Source organism: Psammomys obesus, unplaced genomic scaffold (genome assembly GCF_907164565.1).
Source record: "Psammomys obesus unplaced genomic scaffold, mPsaObe1.curated_primary_1811, whole genome shotgun sequence".
NCBI lineage: Eukaryota > Metazoa > Chordata > Mammalia > Rodentia > Muridae > Psammomys > Psammomys obesus.
Genome location: NW_026590041.1, coordinates 5,537 through 26,237, shown reverse-complemented (window position 1 = coordinate 26,237; position 20,701 = coordinate 5,537). Strand labels below are relative to the sequence as shown.

Here is a 20,701-nt window from a genome sequence, read left to right as displayed (position 1 = left end):
TTTATATGTTTGCTTTGTTTTATAGAATTTCATAAGGAACAGCAAGAAATTTGAATTCCTATGACATTCAACCTCTTTAGACAATATTTATGTCAAAAGTCTAAAAGACAGTGCCTGGATATCACTAGTATTAAATGATATGGGTAAAAGATTGATGTAGGTAATATATACATACATACATACATATATATATGTAATATATACATACATATATATTTATATGTATGTATAACATCATAAAAATGATTCTGATTTTATAATCTAGACCAAGAAAATATCCAAGACCTTCAAATATATCATCAGTGTGCAATGGTCTTGAAAATGTATTTTTGCTTTAAAGATTCTTCAGCTTAAGTTTTTAAGAAAACCTTTTTGGGTATTGCTTAGAGAAGATAATGGTTGGAGATAGCTGAGTTTTGATTACTATTGTTGGAATACCAGTTTTGCTAACTATATCTTAGACGCTTAGTGGCTTTTCAAAGAAAGCTTGCGTCCTAGATATATCACTGTCTGCAAGTGTTACAAAATGTATTTCCTGTTTAAAACCACAAAATTGATTGCATTGTTTAATTGTTCCCATGTGCATTTTGTTCCTGGAATTTTTTTTTCTGGGCTCACCTCACTGTCTCTGTTCATACTTTAAGATCTCATCTCATTTGACTGCTGAGCTCAGAAAGTAGTTGGAACTCTATTATTAATCAGTTATCTCAAAATAACTGGTTTACGTAGGGCTAACATGTTATTCGTTCAACTATAATTAAGGTGAGGTCTAAATTATGGTTAGTGATATTGAAAAATAAGACTTTGAATAAAGAACAAGGGTTTAATAATGATCCAAGAATTAAATTAAAAAAGATGATTTTGATGCCTTTGTTCTTATTTTAAATTGTCTTTTGGACTACTCATAACTAGAAAAAAAATGTTACTTTCAAGGACTTGGCAAGGGGCACGGTGGAGATGAGGGAAGGAGGGAGGGACTGGGAGGGAATGAGGGATCGGGACATGGCTGGGATACAGAGTTAATAAAATGTAACTGATAAGAAAAAAATAAAATTCAAAGAAAATGTCAGTCATTATGTATAGTTATTATACTCTAATAAAACAAAAATGCATAGCTGATAACATTATGTTCAGGACTTAATAAAAATCAAGTTCATTAGAAGTAAAATATATTTAAAAGGATCTATAGATATTTCTCTAGAGATTTTTAGAACTTATTTGGCACATAATATTTATTTAAGTACAGTAAAAATTAAAAGAAGGAAGCTAAAAAAAAATAAAATTGAAGGTCAAAGAGCCTGGTTTCAAAGAAATAAATTTATTTTGTAATATCAGATTAGACTTGTTAACAGAGATTGTAGCCTGAAGCGTGTATTCTCCTGACTAAAAGATGTGTTTCTTTGATTTCTCTTAAGACTGGTTTCATCTTATTTAGTCCAGCACGGGTACTGTGCCACAGCAGAGGCATTTGCCAGATCTACACACCAGACTGTTCTAGAAGAATTTGATTCCATTAAGAATAGACAAAGTAAGAACACTGTGGTACATGGCAAATACTTTTTTTAAATAATAAGTTTGCTTGCTTTAGCTTTTACAAAACTTATATTTTTATTAAAATTTTGTCCAACATATTGTTTTAAAGTGGATGCCTCCAAACTACTTTCAGTAGTTGGTTTTTGTGAGTATTTTTTGGCTTGTGGTGGGTGTGGGGGATCTTGTGTCTGATTCAAGGTCTCCTGTAGCTCAGACTCATCTTGAGCCATTGTACACTCTAACAGTTTTGAAAATTTGTTTTAAAAATTCACACCAGAGTTTTTAATGTAGAAAAAAATTTGTTGACCTTAAAAAAGAAATATCTCTATCACATTTCCATTGGAAAAATTGCTGTCTTGTTTGTTGGGATGAAGTTCCTTGATGAGCCCAACTCTCTGATTTGGTGTTAGCACCTGGTGGGTGGAGGATGGTGCAGGAAAACCTTCAGTTTTAAGAAATAAAAAGTGTTCAATTCAAAGAAAGTTTCCTTTGTTGTTTGGTGAGATAGTGGAGATAGCATATGAAATATTTTTTCTTTGAAAGGAATTTAATATCTTCTAATTACCGCCTAAATTGAAGGCGGCATGTTGGTCATAAGTATTTATTGCTTAAGGCACTGTGCTGGACAGTGAAAACAGCTGCTACTGTTTTCATCAGGGCAAGGCAGAATGCCAACCTCTGTAAGTTAGACATTCTAAAGTCACTGTTGTTAGCTCATCTTGGAAGACCACATATAATGGGTATTTCCTGAGTAGAAAAATGGAAACAGTTTACAAGTAAGACCATGATGGCTGAGAGAATCTTCTGCTAGTTAAGATGGCTAAAGTAATGCCAATTGCACCATGCTATAGTACATGGTATAGTGGTCTTTCTCACTTACTTCATACACCATCACACAGAGGAGGTCACTTACACAAAGATGTTACTTTAAGAAAGCTCTGACATTTTCTAGTCCCAAGACAGAAGGTCCTAAAGACATTTTAAGTGTTATTCCTTTATATCCGTCTTTTAAGTATTACTGTTTGAAAATATACCGTTCAGTAGATGTTTTCCCTATAATTCTTACATATTTATTCATGAAATATTAAAGCAGTCTTTGAAAATAGTTATGTTTTCTAATTTTTAACATATCTGATATTTTCCTTGTATTTTCTAATCTAAACTTAAACTTTTTGGAAAAAGAGAGTTTAATTATTTCAGAGGGTTTCAATTATTTTCTGGGGTGATTGAAGGTTGCCTCTGCTCTTATAGAGGTAATATTTTTGCTTTCTTTTCTAACTAGGAATTCAGGAGTTGGTGTTAGCAGGACGAATGGGAGAAGCCATAGAAATAACAGAACTGTTATACCCAAGTTTATTTGAAAGAAATCCCAATCTCCTGTTCACATTAAAGTGAGTTTTAGTAAAATGTTATTTTAAGTAATTAAAATTATCTTCATTATTTGTAGTTTTGATTTTTGTTTTTCCTTGTTTCAGATATTTATACATAATTTTATATTACAGCACATTTAAGTTTTTAAAAACACGTGGAGATGAGGATATGTACCTCAGTGGCAGAGCAGATGCTTAGGATGTGTGAAAAAAAAAGCATAAGGAACTTCATCTTAAGGTCTCTAATCACATGATACTTTTGTTGGCTTTTATCATATCATCTCTCTTAATGTGTGAATGCCATACTTAGAAGACAGTAATCTCAACTTTCTCCTAAAAGGTACTTTCAGTAACTCCTGTGGACCTATGGAAGAGTTATAGTAAAATATACGTAAAATGTACTGTTTTACCCATTCTTACTTGTGTTCTTATCAAGTACACTTAGTGTTTTTGTGTATCACTGGAGTATATTCATCTTCTTAGCCTGCCCACTAAACACTAGCTTCTCCTTTGCTCACTTCCTCAGAGCCCTCTTACTGTGTGTCACTTAGTGTAATATCCCTAACCGTCACCTATATTGTAGCACCTCCTGGAGTTCTCCTTAATTTTGAAGGCTAAAGATGATCCTATCATGTGGCTGCACTGCCTGCCATTTGTTTTTCAGTCTGATGGTGGGTGCTGGGGTTGCCCTGTCTCTCTGCTATTGTGAATAATTCTGCTGTGAACAAAGCTGAGTGAGTGTGTGCTTAAGTCCTGCCTTTCAATTCTTCCATTATTTACCTAAAAGTGGAGTTGTTGGCTTATTGCTGTGCTTACCATTGTGAGGACTCATTGCATCCTCCTTGGTGCATCCTTCTTTACTTCTAGCACAGTATAAGGTTTCCAGTATTTTCACATCATTGTCAACACTTATTTTCTGCTTTAGGATATAGACATCCTGATTAGGCACTTAAAAACTGGATCTTATTTTTATGAATACCTTTAATCGAGCTGTCATAAAACTTAGTGGATCCCTGAGACTTGAAGGCCAATCTTGTCTGTACATAACAATTTTGAGGCCTGCCACGGCTGTAGAGTGAGACCCAAGAGAGAAAGAGAGAGAGAGAGAGAGAGAGAGAGAGAGAGAGAAAGTCAGATGTTGCTGAGCTTAGGATCTCAATCTTCTAAGCCTAAGTAAGTCTTTGCACATCAAATATCAATCATTTTGCCTAACACCAAAAACCAACTGAGGCTCACTTTGGCTAAGAGCTTAGTAATTCAACCTGGGATGGAAAGACTGGTATACGATTTTGCTTTGAAATATCAGTCTCAGAAAAGAACCCTGTGCCCAGACATTTTGGTTTTGTTGCTCTTCCTGTGGAGCTCCTGTCCTCTTCATATCTTGCTATCTCCCCCTTCTTTCCTAAGATTTCCTGCACTCTGCCCAAAGTCTGTTTGAGTCTCAGTATCTGCTTTGATACATTGCTGGGCAGAGTCTTTCAGAGGTCCTTTGTGTCAGGCTCCTATTCTGTTTCCTATTATCTCCTTCTTCCAATGTCCTTCCTGTTTGCCTTTCTGAGTGAGGATTGATCATCTTACCCAGGGTCCTACTTCTAGCTTAACTTCTTTAAATGTACAGAATTTTGTAGGTTTATCCTATATGACAGGTCTAATAGCCATTTATAAGTGAGTATAAACCATGTGTGTCTTTCTGCTTCTGGGATACCTCACTCAGGATGATCTTTACTAGTCCCCACCATTTCCCTGAAGATTTCATGATTTCCTTGTTTTTAATTGCTGAGTAGTATTCCAAAGTGTATAAATGCACCACAATTTCTCTATCTATTCCTCCGTTGAGGGACATCTGGGTTGTTTCCAGGTTCTGGCTATTACAAATAAAGCTCTTCTGAGACTGATACTCCAACCAAGGACCATTCATGGATATAACCTAGAACTCCTGCCCAGATGTAGCCCATGGCAGCTCAGTATAAACGTGGGTACCTTAGTAAGGGAGACAGGGACTGTCTCTGACATGAACTCAGTAGATAGCTCTTTGACTGCCTCCCTGTGATGGAGGAGCAGCCTTGCCAGGCCACAGAGGAGGACAATGCAGGCAGTTCTGATGAGACCTGATAAGTTAAGGTCAGATGGAAGGAGAGGAGGACCCCCCTATTCGTGGACTTGGTGAAGGGCATAGGAGTATATGAGGGAGGGAGGTTAGGATTGGAAGCAGATGAAAGAGTGAGCTACAGCTGGGATACTAAGTGAATAAACTGTAAATAATATAAAAAATAAAAATTAAAAAATAAAAACAATTGTGCTGTGTTCCTCTCCAGGTACGTGTGTTTCTAAAATCTCACCTACTTGGTAAGATAGCAAGTAAAATACCAATTTTAATTTATAAATTAAGCTAATTTTAACTTTAATATAGCTATGTACAGATTGGATGACTGTACCTAAGTAACCCTTCTTTTTTTCTTTCAGAGTACGTCAGTTTATAGAAATGGTGAATGGTACAGATAGCGAAGTACGGTTTTTGGAAAGCCAACGTCCAAAATCTCAAGACAGTTATCCTGTCAGTCCTAGGCCTTTTAGTAGTCCAAGCATGAGTTCCAGCCACGGAATGAGTGTCCACAGTTTAGCTTCAGGTAAAAGCAGTATTTCTGGTGAGATACAATTATTTTACACTTTTAGTCTTCCTTATATTATTTTGAGGTTTTTTAAATCTAGATAGTTTCCACTTTTAATTTTGTAGGTACAATCTATGAAAATACAGATTCATCTGATACTAGTACCAGGAAGTCTCTTAAGAAACTGAGACTATAAACAGAGCTTCAGAATCGGTGTCGTTATTCAAAATGAGTTGTCGCTAAAACCATTGACAATATTGAGAAAATAATCATGTATTTAATGAAGTATGGATTTTAGTGTGATTTAGCTATTCTGTCAAGCCTAGCTGGCTTCCTGTCTCTCTTGGCTCATTTCTAACTATTTTTTCTTTCTTTTCTTTTTCTTTTTTTTTTCAAGTTTATTTTATTTCATGACCCCTTTTCAGCTTACTTACTTCTCAAACTATGAAACTTGGTGTTCTCTTAATTCAGATTATCCTTACTGGATTTTTGCCATAACTTCTGTAACTCTTTCTCTAATCCTCCTCAGTTTTCTTTCTTTTCATCGTTTTTATTCTGTTTCCCACATGTACACTTCACTCTGTGTACTTTATTTTATCTTTGTTGTTGTTTAATTCATCACACTTTATTTTTGTATCAGTAGAGTAAACAAATAGTATTTCTACAGATACTGTCTTGGAGATGTTAAGATGTACCAACAAGTCCAACAAATATTGACATCTCTAAGTGCAATTTTAATTCTTATTAAAGATGAGTTCCATAATAATTTAATGCATTAACCTAAATATACACATAGCCTGCATATCTTGAACTACAGGAGTGGTTTGTATAGTCACATATTATTTTATTTAAGTATTCATTTCCACAACGAAAGTACTTAACATTATGTCAATAAAACACTATCCCAAATACTTGTATTATCATTCTTGCTACTGAAAACATTTATTTCTAAAAGGCTTAATGACATTGAAGAAGATGAGTTCCACTAAATGTTAACCAAAGGTTTTTAATCAAAAATCTTTCCAACATGAAAGTACTAACAAAAAACTTTTATTCCATTATAAAAATATAAAACAAAACACTTGTTTTTTTGAAAAGATTATTAAAACAAGGGTCAATTAAGAGAGCTAAACATTTTTATTAAAATTTTGTTCATTAAACAAACTAGTTACTATATTTAATGACTTCTCAGGCCACTATTTTTCTAAAACTTTCAGATACATAGAGAACAAGTCTCAACTGTGATAAAGTCTAAGAACATTTAGATTTCACCTATTATGAACCTACATTATATAGCATCCAATGCACAAATCTAACTAAAGCATTAACCCTACTTTACCATTTTCATATGGAACTGTACAGTTTGCAGTACTTTAACCTGGTTTTATTCATTATACCCCAGGAAGCAATTCAGATATGTCCAGATAAGGCAGGCTGTTAAAAGCTCAGTTAGGAATCTAAAACAGAAGACCTCTTCCATTCCATGTCTATCAGGACATTACTGTAGAAAACATAGTTATAACATATGGTTTCACAGAAAATAACCATAATTTCAGAAATTATTAATGGTGCCATGATCCATACTTGGCTTGGCCAAAAGCTTTTCTAGCCCATTTGAATTCTTTATTCTTATTAAATCCACAGCTCTAGCAAAATTCTTTCTGCACTTTTAAGAAGACAGTACCTTAAAGCTTGTACTTGACCTTGTCTTCCAATTGACACTGTCTTGTGGGTCATTTTCAGTGATGAACTCTGAAGCTCTCCAATAATATCCTCTAATTTTGTTTCAATGTGTAAAGATTCTGGTCATTCCCAAAGCCATACACATACACTGTGCTTCTTGAGAGGAAAAAAAGTCAGTCTTTTACCTGTCTCCATTCTGCTCCAACAGTTTCTTTTTTTTTTTCTCTTCATCTGCCATCCAGCCAGCTTGTCAGCCTGCCAAGCCTGTGTTTAAATTATAAAGATAAGATAATTTTACTACCCAACAGGTGCCACCTCTATTCTTTCCTACAGTCAATTGCACTGCTTTACCTAAGGCTTTTTGGTGCACTGTCCCATATGGTGGACAGGAGACTTGCATGTATGTATCCTTAGTAGTAAGATATTTTTCTTGAATATTAGAGTCAGTATGTTCATAGGTAAAGTGGTTGATTATAACATACCACATAATGACATTTCTATCAGTGACAAACTGTACAAAGTGTGAGTTGTCTTGTAGAGCAGAAAAACATCACAAAATCACATGGAATTATTTTTTGTAATCTCTGTGTCAAAGTATATAAACACATACATACCCTTGCATATTTTGATTTCTTATTTTAGAAAAAGATACATTTTCATATTAATGTATGGGTGTATTGGCTATATGTATGTATACTTGTGTACCACATGTGTGCATTTTCAAGAGAGGCCAGATAGAGTATTGGGACCCCTGGATCTGTGAGGCACCATGTGGGTGCTGGGAATTGAGCCCAAGTGTTCGGTAAGAGCAGCTAGAGCCCTTAACTGCTGAGCCATTTATCCAGCCCCATAATATGGTTTCTTATAGCATGTAATATAGTAATATGCCTTTCAGATTTATAGCTGAGGAGGCATAGGCTATCCCACATTGCCTAGAGAGGCCGGACCATCATGGCATTTCTAAGAATACTCAATGATGTTAGTAATACAGTGAAATGATTAACCCAGTTCTTACAATTTGTCTTTGTTTTAAACACTGCAGTGCCCTCACAGAGTGATTCTGAGGATTAAATGAGATCTGTAATTAAACTCCGAGGAAGTAATAGAATTGAAACTTAGAAATTATTTGTTGGAATTCAGTGCATTATTAATTTCTTTGTATTTTGAGTCTGAAAGGTAATCACTGGATTTGTTTAAGGGACAGACTGGTCTTTCCTGCTGATCCTCTGTATCTAGAGACACTTAAACACGCTGGGAAGGGGGAAGAGTCATAGAGCCAGACTTACCTGGATTTGAAACCTGAAACTGCCGCTTACTAGCTGCTTGACCTCAGACAGAATACTTCACGGCTCTGTGCCTCAGTTTTTCATCTGTAAAATGGGTAGAATAAATCTCCTTGTTTATTGTGAAGAGCAGATGAGTTCATCTCTGAAAAGGTATATCAAGTAATTTGTTAATGTTTGCCATTTTATCATCATGAATGCTGTTACTAGTACTGATTTTTATTGGTACACTGTTGTCAGTTATTAAGGCTTAGTCAACATGTACAGTATTAACTGTTCTAAGGGTAATATTACCCTTAAAAGTGTAATTAGTTTTTTTTTTTTTTCATTAGTAAGATAAAATATCATTTATGTTTCTACTGGGGTCTTAGTATCCAAGAACATTTTATTCTGTCTAGGTTTTCTTCCCCTGCCTCCCATGTTGTTTCATATAGTTATAGGGAGTTCCACTTAACTTTGTATGCAAACACTGAAAGGTTCTTGCCTGTTGTCTACACACTGAATGTTGGATCCCAGACTCCTGAGACTATAAATAGAGTATAGCTTTGAGCTACAAAGTTCCAAATAAGAAATTTGTGTCTGTGTTTAGAACCAGGCATGGTGCTACATGTCTGTAACCCCAGCCCTTGGGCGTCCAAGGCTAGCCTGACAAGACTTTGTCTCAAGAATGTACATATAGGAGGCGGATCCATGATGGTGACAATCGCGCACAGTTTCTGAGTTGCAGAGGAGCTGAAGCACTGGAGTTGGTGAGTAGAAGGAAGACTAAAGCCAGGGAAATGATAGTGAGAATTTCTAAACAAGAGGGAACATCCCAGGAGGTGAGAACGTTGGTCTTGTGTCACCCGCGGACTAGTTTGGGGAAGGAGAGAAATGATTATTTGGTCTCCCTGCACTCCCCTTTTTCGGGCCTCCCTCTTCCTCAGCACAGCCGGCTCACTGAGATTCTCAACTCAAAGCTCACTGCCTGGTGACTGTGGTGGCAGAGGCATTGCTCCTGGCCCCTCAGCCGCTAATGCCAGCTGTACCTGCCTTGAAGTCCCAGATCCTCAGCACCATCCACCCCATATTCCACGTCTGCAAGAGGCCATACCAACTCTGCAGGGTCTCCCAGCCACTGACTGTATGGTCTACCCAAACCCTCAGTGTCAGATAATAGACTATATAGCCACCAAAGTCCAGCAAACCCGCTAAACAAGCTAGGCACACCAGGCACCTGGAATCTCAGGTCTGGAGAGTACAGTGGAGGGCCCCTAGGACTTCCCAGAAAGCATCTGGGAAGTCCCCAGCTGCAGCTGGACTTCCTAAACAGGTGGCTTCAGGAGCACTGAGCTGGCAGAGTACATCAGTCTTCCTGCATATGACTAAGCAGGGTCAAACCAGAGAGTAGAAAGCCTGGATACCATGTTCCTTGACAGTGTGACCTGCCTGAGAGTAAGTGTGCCCTTGAGTGTCTTCAGAGCCCCAGATCCAGAGTCCTTCTAAACTAGCAGCTAGTCATCGGACTCCTCCCACCCAAACACACACTGTGGGAAACAGAGGAACTCTTGGGACATCGAAGCCCCTGCTCTGCGGGTACAGCAGTGGAGTTAAGCGGGTAGACCACTGAGGTATTCAGGGAATTTGCATAAGGAAATTGTGCTGTGACTACCACCAGGTCCTGCTACAACTACAGCGCATGCACAAGTAACCCCTTAGAAGCCTGCAAGACAGAAACCCTCCCACACTCTCAAGGATTCAACAATCTCCAACACTCTGTCACTCATGGCCCACTTCCACAAACATCCCCCACCCCTACGCCTGCATTTACACTTCTGCACTGAGGACTTTCCTCCCACAGGTAGAGCTGAAACACTAACTCACACGCTGAGTCCACTGGACCCCCTCTTTCTGAAGAATTCCCCAGACTCTGTAAAGAGACGATACCAGTCTGAACTGCAGAATCCAGGAACAAACAGGGAAGATTACGTATAAGCCAATACCCAGGGGTCAGCAAAATTACACATCCAGCATAAATCAGGACTTCATGGCTTCACCAGCAACCCCTAAAATTGATGGATACTCTAAAACATCAGAAGCACAGGAAAATGAATGTAAAGCTATGCTAACCCATTTATTTGAGGCCCATAAAGAGGAAAAAAAATATTTCAAAGCAATAGCAATACAAATACAGACAGTTAAAGAGGAAATGAACAAATCTTTCAAAGATTTGGCCAAACAAGTGGAGGCAAAGAAAGAGGAAATGAACAAAATTCACAAAGAAACACAGGCAAATATAGCCAAACAAATAGAGGTACAAGTAGAGATATAATTAGTAACATATAGAGAGGAAATGAACAACAACAACAAAAAAATAGATACCATCATAGAGAGACAGGAATCCACATTCAAACAGACAAAGGTAATGGTGCAAGGCATGAAAACAGAATTAGAATCAATAAAGAAAATACAAACTGAGAAAACCCTGGAGGTGGAGAACTTAAAGAAAAGATCAAGAACCATAAAGGTAAGCATCACCAACAGAATACAAGAGATGGAAGAGAGAATCTCTGGTGCTGAAGATATACTCACAGAAATTGATACATCTCTCAAAGAAAGAGTAAAATCAGAAATGTTGGAAACAGGATATATCTAAAAAACCAAGGACATCATGAAAAGACAAAATCTAAGAATGATAGGAATTGATGAAATAGAAGATTCCAGGCTCCAAGGTCCAAAAAATATCTTCAAGAAAATCATAGAAGAGGACTACAGAACACCAAATAGACTAGACCAGAAGAGAAACATCTCATGTCACATCATAGTCAACACATTAAATCTACAGAAAAAAGAAATGATTTTAAAAGCAGCAAGGGAAAATGGCTAATTAACATATAAAGGTAGATCTATCTGAAGGAAAACTCAAATCCAACGAAAACATATATACCAAAGAAAACATAGCATACAGATAATATCCCCAAAAAATTAAAAAAAAAAAGCCATGAATCACCTGACTACCAACTCCACAATAAAAGGAATTAATATTCAGTGGTCAATATGATCTATCAACATCAATGGACTCAACTCTCCAATAAAAAGACACAGACTATGTCAGAGGCAGTCCCTCTTCCCATTACTATGTAACCCACTTGGACACTGAACTGCCATGGGCTACACCTGTGCAGGGGTTCTAGGTCATCTCCACGAATAGTCCTTGGTTGGAGTATGAGTCTCTGGGAAGTTCCCTGTGTTCAAATTATCTTGTTCTGTTGCTCTGCTTGTGGAGTTCCCGTCCCCTCCAGCACTTACTATATCCCACTTCTTACATAGAGTTCCATTCACTCTGCCCATCAGTTGGCCATCAGGCTCAGCATCTGCTTTGACAGTCTATACTGCAGAAGCTTTCAGAGGCCCTCTGTGGCAGGTTGGGGAACAGCCTTATCAGGCCACAGTAGAGGACAATGCAGCCACTTTTGATGAGAACTGATAGACTAGGATCAGAAAGAAGAGGAAAACCTCCCCTATCAGTGGACCTGGGGAGTAGCATGCATGCAGAAAGGGGAGGGAGGGTGGGATCGGGAGGGGAGGAGGGAGGGGCTTATGCGGGGATACAAAATGAATAAAGTGTAATTAATAAAAAATTAAAAAAATTATATAAATGAAGAAAATAAAGACACAGACTAACAGAATGGGTGCGGAAACAGGATCCAACATTCTGCTGCATCCGAACGTCGAATGGCAGAGAAACACTTAAAGAAATGTTCAACCTCATTAGCCATTAGGGAAATGCAAATCAAAACGACCCTGAGATTTCACCTTACACCCATCAGAATGGCCAAGATGAAAAACTCAAGTGATAGCACATGCTGGAGAGGTTGTGGAGAAAAGGGAACCCTCCTCCATTGCTGGTGGGAATGTAAACTGGTTCAACCACTTTGGAAGTCAATCTGGCGATTTCTCAGACAACTAGGAGTAGTGCTACCTCAAGACCCAGCTATACCACTCCTAGGTATATACCCAAAATTTGCTCAAGTACACAATAAGGACATTTGTTCAACCATGTTCGTAGCAGCTTTATTTGTAATAGCCAGAACTTGGAAACAACCCAGATGTCCATCAACGGAGGAATGGATACAGAAATTTTGGTATTTTTACACAATGGAATACTACTCAGCAATCAAAAAGGAGGAAATTATGAAATTTGCAGGCAAGTGGTGGGATCTAGAAAAGATCATTCTGAGTGAAGTATCCCAGAAGGAGAAAGACAAACTTGGTATATACTCGCTTATATAGACCTACAAGACATGATAAACATAATGAAATCTACACACCTAAAGAAGATAATCAAGAAAGTGGACACAGGCGAAGGTGATTAATCCTCATTTAGAAAGACAAATGGGATGTGCATTGAACTTATGACAGGAGTGTACCACAAAAGGCATCTGAAAGACTCTACCTAGCAGTGTTTCAAAGCAGACACTAAGACTCATAACCAAAGCATGGCAGAGTGCAGGGAATCATATGAAAGAAGGGAAGTTAGTATGATATGGAAAGGATAGGAGCTCTACAAGGACCAAATATATCTGGGCACAGGGTCTTTTCTGAGACTGACACTCAACCAAGGACCATCTATGGATATAACCTAGAACTTCTGCTCGGATGTGGCCCGTGGTAGCTCAGTAACCAAGTAGTTTTCCAAAGTAAGGGGAACACGGACTATTTCTAACAGGATCTCAAGGGCAGGCTGTTTGACACCTCCCCCAGGGGAGGAGCAGTCTGTTAGGCCACAGAGGAGGACTTTGCAGCCAGCCCTGAAGATACCTGATAAAACAGGGTCAGATGAAAGGGGAGGAGGTCCTCCCCTATCAGGGGACTTGGAAAGGGGCAGGGAGGAGACCAGGGAGGGAGTGTGAGGTTGGGGAGGGAATGAGGAAGCGGGATACACCTGGGACACAGAGTTAACAAAATTTAACTAAAAAGAAAAATAAAATAAAAAAAAGGTATACGTATGTAACAAAAATTTAAAAAATACAGCTTACCATATTGTGAAAAAAAAAAAAAAAGAAAGAAAGAAATGCACCTCTGCAACAAAGATAAACACTACCTCAGAGTCAAGGGCTAGAAAAATGTCTTTCAAGCAAACAGACCCAGAAAGCAATCTGGGGTAGCTATCCTAATATCTAATAAAATAAACTTTCAACCAAAATTAATCAAAAAAATATGAGGAGGCGCACTACATTCTCATGAAAGGAAAAAGAAAAAAATCTACCCAAAGAACATCACAATTCTGAACCTCAGTGCCCCAAATACAAGAGCACCTACACTCATAAATGAAACATTATTAAAACTTAAATCACACAATAGTGGGAGACTTCAACACCGCACTTTCACCAAATGACAGATCATCTAGACAGAAACCAAATAGGGAAATAAAGGCACTTACGAAGGTCCTAAATCAAATGGACCTAAAAGATGTCTACAGAACTTTTCACCCAAATTCAAAAGATTATAACTTCTTTTGAGCACCTCATGGAACCGTCTCCAAAATAGACCATATAGTTGGTCTCAAAGCAAGCCTCAACAGATACAAGAAGATTGAAATAAGGCCCTGTATTCTATCTAACCACCATGGACTAAAGTTGGATTTCCACAACAATGAAATTAGCAAAAAGCCTACATGTACATGGAAAATAATAACTTGCTGTTCAATGACAGCTTGGTTAAGGGAGAAATAAAGAAAGAAATTAAAGACTTCCTAGAATTAATGATAATGACGGTACAGCATATCCCAATTTATGAGAAACAATAAATGCAGTGCTCAAAGGAATGTTCATCGCACTAAGTTCCTTCAAGAAGAAATTTGTCACATCTCATACAAGCAACTTAGTGGCCCAACTGATATCTCTAGAAAAAAAAAGTATCAAATACACCCAAGAGGAGTAGATGGCTGGAAATAATCAAACTCAGGGCTGAAATCAATCAATGAGAAATAAATAAAACTATTCAAAGAATCAAAGAAACCAACAGCTTGTTGTTTGAGAAAATCAACAAGATAGACAAAAATTTAACCAAACAAACTAAAAGGCAGAGAGAAACTATCCAAATCAGCAAAATCAGAAATGAAAAGGGGGACATAACTACAGACACTGAGAAAATCCAAACAAACATTAGGTCGTATTACAAAAGCCTCCAATGCCATAAAATTTTAAAATCTAATAGAAATGGACAATTTTCTTGATAGATTCCATTTACCAAAGTTAAGTCAAGATTAGGTAGAAAGATTGAATAGTCCTATATCCCCCAAGGAAATAGAAGCAGTCATCAACAGTCTTGCTTCCAAAAAAGCCCTGGGACAGATGGGTTCATTGCAGAATTCTATCAGACCTTAAAAAAGTGCTAATTCCAATTCTCTTCAAACAATTCCACAAAATAGAAACAGAAGGAACATTACCAAACTCATTGCATGAAGCCACAGTCACCTTGATACCTACACCAAACCAAGATCAAACCAAAAAAAGAGTACATCAGACCAATCTCTCTTATGAACATTTATGCAAAAATACTCAATAAAATACTTGCAAACTGAATCCAAGAACACATCAAAGACATCATCCACCATCACAAAGTAGGCTTCATCCCAGGCATGCAAAGGTGTTTCAACATAAGGAAATCCATCAAAGTAATCCACTACATAAACAAACTGAAGGAGAAATACCACATGATCATCTCCTTAGATGCAGAAAAAGCATTTGACAAAATCCAACACCCATTCATGTTTAAAGACTTGGAGAGATCTGAGACAAAAGGCACATACCTAAACATAGTAAAGGCACTATACAGCAAGCCTATAGCGGACATCAAACTCAATGGAGAGAAACTTAAATCAATCCCATTGAAATCAGGGACAAGGCAAGGTTGTCCTCTCTCTCCATATCTCTTCAACATAGTACTTGAAGTCCTAGCTAAAGCAATAAGACAGCTAAGGAGATCAAAGGGATATATACTGAAAAGGAAGAGGTCAAAGTGTTACTATTCCCAGATGATATGAGAGTATACATGAGTGACCCCCAAAATTCAACCAAAGAACTCCTTCAGAGGAAAAACATCTTCAAAAAAGTGGCTGGATACAAAATCAACTCAAAAAAAAAAAAATCAGAAGCCCTCCTGTATACCAAAGACAAAAGGGCCAATGAAGAAATCAGGAAAACAACACCCATCACAAAAGCCACTAATAACAAAAATACCTTGGGGTGACTCTAACCAAGCAAGTGAAAGAACTGTTTGAAAAAACAAAACAAAACAAAACAAAACAAAACAAAACAAAACAAAACTTCAAGTCTCTGAAGAAAGAAATTGAAGAAGATATCAGAAGATGGAAAAATCTCCCATGCTCATAAATTGGTAGGATTAACATTGTGAAAATGCCATCCTGCCAAAAGCAATCTAGAGATTCAGTACAGTACCTATCAAAACACCAACACAATTCTTTACAGACCTTGAAAGAAAGATTCTCAGCTTTAAATGGAGAAGCAAAAATCCCAGAATTTCCAAAACTATTCTTTAAAACAACAGATCATCTGGAGGTATCTCCATCCCTCATCTCAAGCTCTACTACGGAGCAATAATAATAAAAACCACATGGTATTGGCATGGAAAGACAAAGGAGGATCAATGCAACAGAATAGAAGATCCAGAAATAAACCCACACATCTAGGAATACTTGATTTTTGACAAAAGAAGCCAAAACAATTTAATGGGGAAAAAAGGACAGCATATTTAACAAATGGTGCTGGTCCAACTGGATGTCTTCATGCAGAAAAATGAAAATAGATTAATATTTATCACCCTGCACAAAACTAAAGACCAAGTAGATCAAAGACCTCAACATAAAACCAGGTACTCTAAATTGGTTAGAAGAAAAAGTGGGGAAGAGCCTAGAACTCATTGGCACAGGAGACAACTTCCTGAACAGAACACCAACAGCGCAAGTTCTAAGAGCAACAATCAATAAATGAGACCTCATGAAACTGAAAACTTCTGTAAAGCAAAAGACACTACTGTCAGAACAAAAATGACAGCCTACAGACTGGGAAAGTATGTTCACCAACCCTATATCTGACAGAGGGCTGATATACAGAATTTATAAAGAACTAAAGAAGTTAAAAGGCAATAAATCAAGCAATCCATTTAAAAATGGGGTATGGAGCTAAGGAGAGAATTCTCTGTAAAGGAATATAGAATGGCAGAGAAATACTTAAAGAGATGCTCAACGGCCTTAGCCATCAGAGAGATGCAAATTAACCATACCCTGAGATTTCACCTTACACCCATCAAAATGGCTAAAATAAAAACCCCAAGGGACAACAAATGTTGGAGAGGCTGTGGAGAAAAGGGAACCATCCTCCATTGCTGGTGAGAATGTACCAGGTACGACAACTTTCAAAATCAATCTGGTGCTTTATCAGACAATTAAGAATAGCACTTACTCAAGACCCAGCTATACCACTCCTAGGCATATATCCAAAAGATGTTCAAATACACAACAAGGACATTTGCTCAACCATGATTTTAGCAGCTTTATTTGTAATAGCCAAAACCTGGAAACAACCCAGATGTCCATTAATGGAGGAATGGATACAGAAATTGTGGTATGTTTACATAATGGACTACTACTCAACAATTAAAAACGAGGAACTCACGAAATTTGCAGGCAAATGGTGGGATCTAGAAAAAAAATCATTCTGAGGTATCCCAGAAGGAGAAAGACACACATGGTATATACTCACTTATTTAGACCTATAAGATATGATAAACATAATGAAATCTATACACCTAAAGAGGATAAACAAGAAAGAGAACCCAGAGTAAGATGATCAATCCTCACTTAGAAAGACAAATGGGATGGGCATTAGATGTAGGAGAAAAGTAACAGGACAGGAGCCTACAAGAGGGCCTCTGAAAGACTCTACCTAGCAGTGTATCAAAGCAGATACTGTGACTCATAACCAAACCTTTGGTAGATTGCAGGGATAATATGAAAGAAGGGGGAGTTAATATGACCTGGTGAGGACAGGAGCTCCACAAGGACCTAATATTTCTGGGCACAGGGGTCTTATATGAGACTGTTTCTCCAATCAAGGACCAGATATGGATATAACCTATAATCTCTGTTCAGATGTAGCCCACGGTATCTCAGTATCCAAGTGGGGACCCTAGTAAGGGGAACAGGGACTATTTCTGACATGAATTCAATGGTGGGCACTTTGATCTACCCACCCCCCAAGGGAGGAGCAGCCCTGCTAGGCCACAGAGGAGGACATTACAGCCAGTCCAGAAGATACCTGATAAACCAGGGTCAGATGAAAGGGGAGGAGGTCCTCCCCAAACAGTGGACTTGGAAAGGGGCAAGGAGGAGATGAGGAAGGTGGGGTGTGATTGAGAGGGAATGAGGGAGCAGGACATAGCTGGGATACACATTTAATAAAATGTAACTTAAAAAATTAAAAACGAATAAAATTTAAAAGAAGAGAATGTATTCAGTAAAAGTAAAAAAAAAGTACATATATAGCTATGTTTAGATGAACCACTAAAAAGTAGTTACTAAAGAATATACAAAATGTTAAATTAAAAAAAAACTTGTATTCTCACTTTTTCCACTGTTTTCCTTTCAATAAGTAGTCAAACATGTTTGTTTGTTTTTTGTTTGATTGTTTGTTTGTTTGTTTTGCTTACAGAAATTGACCCCAGTCAGTTAAGACGTCAGCTGTGTGTAGAAAGTCAGGCTGCCATAGAGAGAATAATTCACTTTGGCCGAAAGCTACAAGCCATGAGTGAGTGGCTGAGGAGAGAATTTGGCAAGAACACAGCAAACAGGAAAATGCTGAAGGTAAGAATGTTGTTTGCTTTCTGTGATAAAATACCTGGGATATTTGGGGCTGTATGTGTCTTCTTTTAGCTCACCATTTTAGAGGATTCAGTCTGTTTCCACTTTCCTCCCTTGTTCCACAACCTGTGGTGAGAGAGAACCTCATTGCAGAGAACTCAGTAGAGCATAGCTGACAGGGAAAGGTGGGGCTAGGGAAAACCATACACTTTTCATGACCTGTTTCTATCAGGTAGGCTTCACCTTCTCCTGTTTCCATTCTAATAGTTCATTGATGAGGTTAGAACCCTCATCGTCTCTAAACATGTTCTCTAGTCATGTTCCAGTGACATCAAATCTACATGGGGACCTCATCTTACACATATAAACTTTAGGGGAATATTTTACATTCAATCCTATATTATGTTTTCCTTTGAGCCTTACCAATATGTTAGAGGCACCAAGATACAGATTTGTTCAACATTGAGGAACAAGGTGGAAATTCTTGGGAATTTGTCCCTGGAATTTCCCCTCAGAACCTTGCTGATTTGTGAGTCAAAGCTCTTGATGGCATTAGGCAGCTCTGATCTAGAAGAACATTGGGTCAGAGACATGTACAGTCTAAATGCCAGCTGTGCTCCCTGTGACATAGCACACAATTGTAGTGTGCTGCTGAAACCAGAACCCTGAGATGTAGTTTTTTTATTAAACATTGTTTCAGGGTTGCAGCAAGGTCAATGGATTTTATGGGGATCAGTAAAGGTGTAGCTCCTCTTTCATGTCTAGAATTGTTAGAATACATTTTGAAGTGTCTTCTGGACTATGTCCATGCTGGATGGTAAGAGGGATAAAATTTCACCAAACCAATAAGTGTATCACAGTCCCATGTGTTAGTTCAAGTTGGAGTGCTTTATTAAGCAAGATTGCATTTCATTGCATTGATTTTTGAGTCCTTAAATTTAAATTGTTATGGAAAGAGTGAACACCAAGATTACAGAGAACTATAGACTGTACTACACATCAGTGAATGTTCATATACTTAGGACATCCATTCTGAAGCTGTGGGGCTTCACTTTGGACCTGACATTTTCATTATCAAATATATATTTTGTGTGTTTATCCACCACCATAAACAAACAAAAAGTCCACAATAGAAATATGTAGAAGTTAGGAAAGTAGTTTGATATCCTCATTCACAATTCCTGTCTATGATCTGCATTCCGCACACAGTAATGCTGATTATGGCCCTTGATGGGGCAGACTGCCATGAGGAGCAGCACGTAGAAGAAGAGGCTTTCACTCATGGAAGAGGAAAGCAAAGACATGGTCCCAGAGACCTACTACCTATAGCGAGGTCCCATCTCTTCACGATTACAGGGTTTTCAACAAACAAAGGTTTTCATTTAAATATGTTACAACTATTGATATCTATGGTACTCGAAGTTAAAACTAAATTTCCCAAACTGGAAATACTCATTTTAAAAGTTTCTGCCTGTGACACAAAGCATTAAACTGGCAAGCCTGGCAAGCGTATGTGAAACATTTTACACTCCAACACAGTGAACCCTAGAAAACAAAAGGAGACATAATTCATAGCCCTTCTGAGTAAAAATTTGATATTACAGGAAAGGGGAAATGACTGCTGGTTGTGTTCTGGACATGAACTGAGAATTTCATTATCAGCATTAACTCAATCCCATACCCTTGGTATAAAGCCAGCAGCACTAGTAAATATCAACTTGCCCAGCAACCTCTGTTAAAGTCATTATGCTTTATATTTCAGTAGCTGGGATAGCAAAAGGGTACTCACCATACCACATCATTTACTAACATAACAGTTGTGTTTCTGGTGCTAACCCTCACAGATCAAGAGAAAAAAAGTTAAATTACTATTTCTTACAAGATATAAATGAGTTGGTAGACACAGATACTTGAGTATCAGGCAAGTGGCTGTCTACATTTGCCTTAGAGGATTTTCTGATGGCCACATTGTGTCTTTACTTACTCTTCCATGTTAAATGTGTCTCTCCTGAGCATGTTGTAATCTACAGCACCTATATCTGGGGCTGCACATCTCTTTAGAACTGTCTCTGCAGGGGTGTTATGAACATGTAGGCTCTTTATTAGCTTTCTTTCAAGGTATATAAACAATACTGCATAGATAGAAGCTGAGGGCTGTTTTAGGGCAATGGTTCTTAATTTTTCTGATGTTCCAATAATTTTGAATTGTTAATAGTGTTTGAGAATTCAAATCAGTATTTAGTTAAGTGCTTACCTGTACTGCAAGAGACTCTGGGTTTTACCTGAGCACTCCATCTTTCCCACCTCCTCAACAAACAAAAGTTTTTCAAGAGTTTTAATTTAAATGAGTTACAACTATTG

General features: G+C 37.8%; 1 protein-coding gene across 1 annotated transcript in view; it reads left to right on the top strand.

Annotated features, from left to right (window-relative positions):
* The window catches only part of LOC129675569 (ran-binding protein 9-like), a gene marked incomplete at its 3' end in the record, with an annotated part of 32,705 nt that extends 14,362 nt beyond the window's left edge, over positions 1-18,343 (top strand). The window contains exons 6-9 of the mRNA XM_055605532.1: positions 1,416-1,528; positions 2,816-2,924; positions 5,367-5,548; positions 18,192-18,343. Of these exons, the coding sequence (XP_055461507.1) occupies positions 1,416-1,528; positions 2,816-2,924; positions 5,367-5,548; positions 18,192-18,343 (556 nt within the window). The remainder of the gene's footprint in view (positions 1-1,415; positions 1,529-2,815; positions 2,925-5,366; positions 5,549-18,191) is intronic.
* Positions 18,344-20,701: the final 2,358 nt, after the last annotated feature.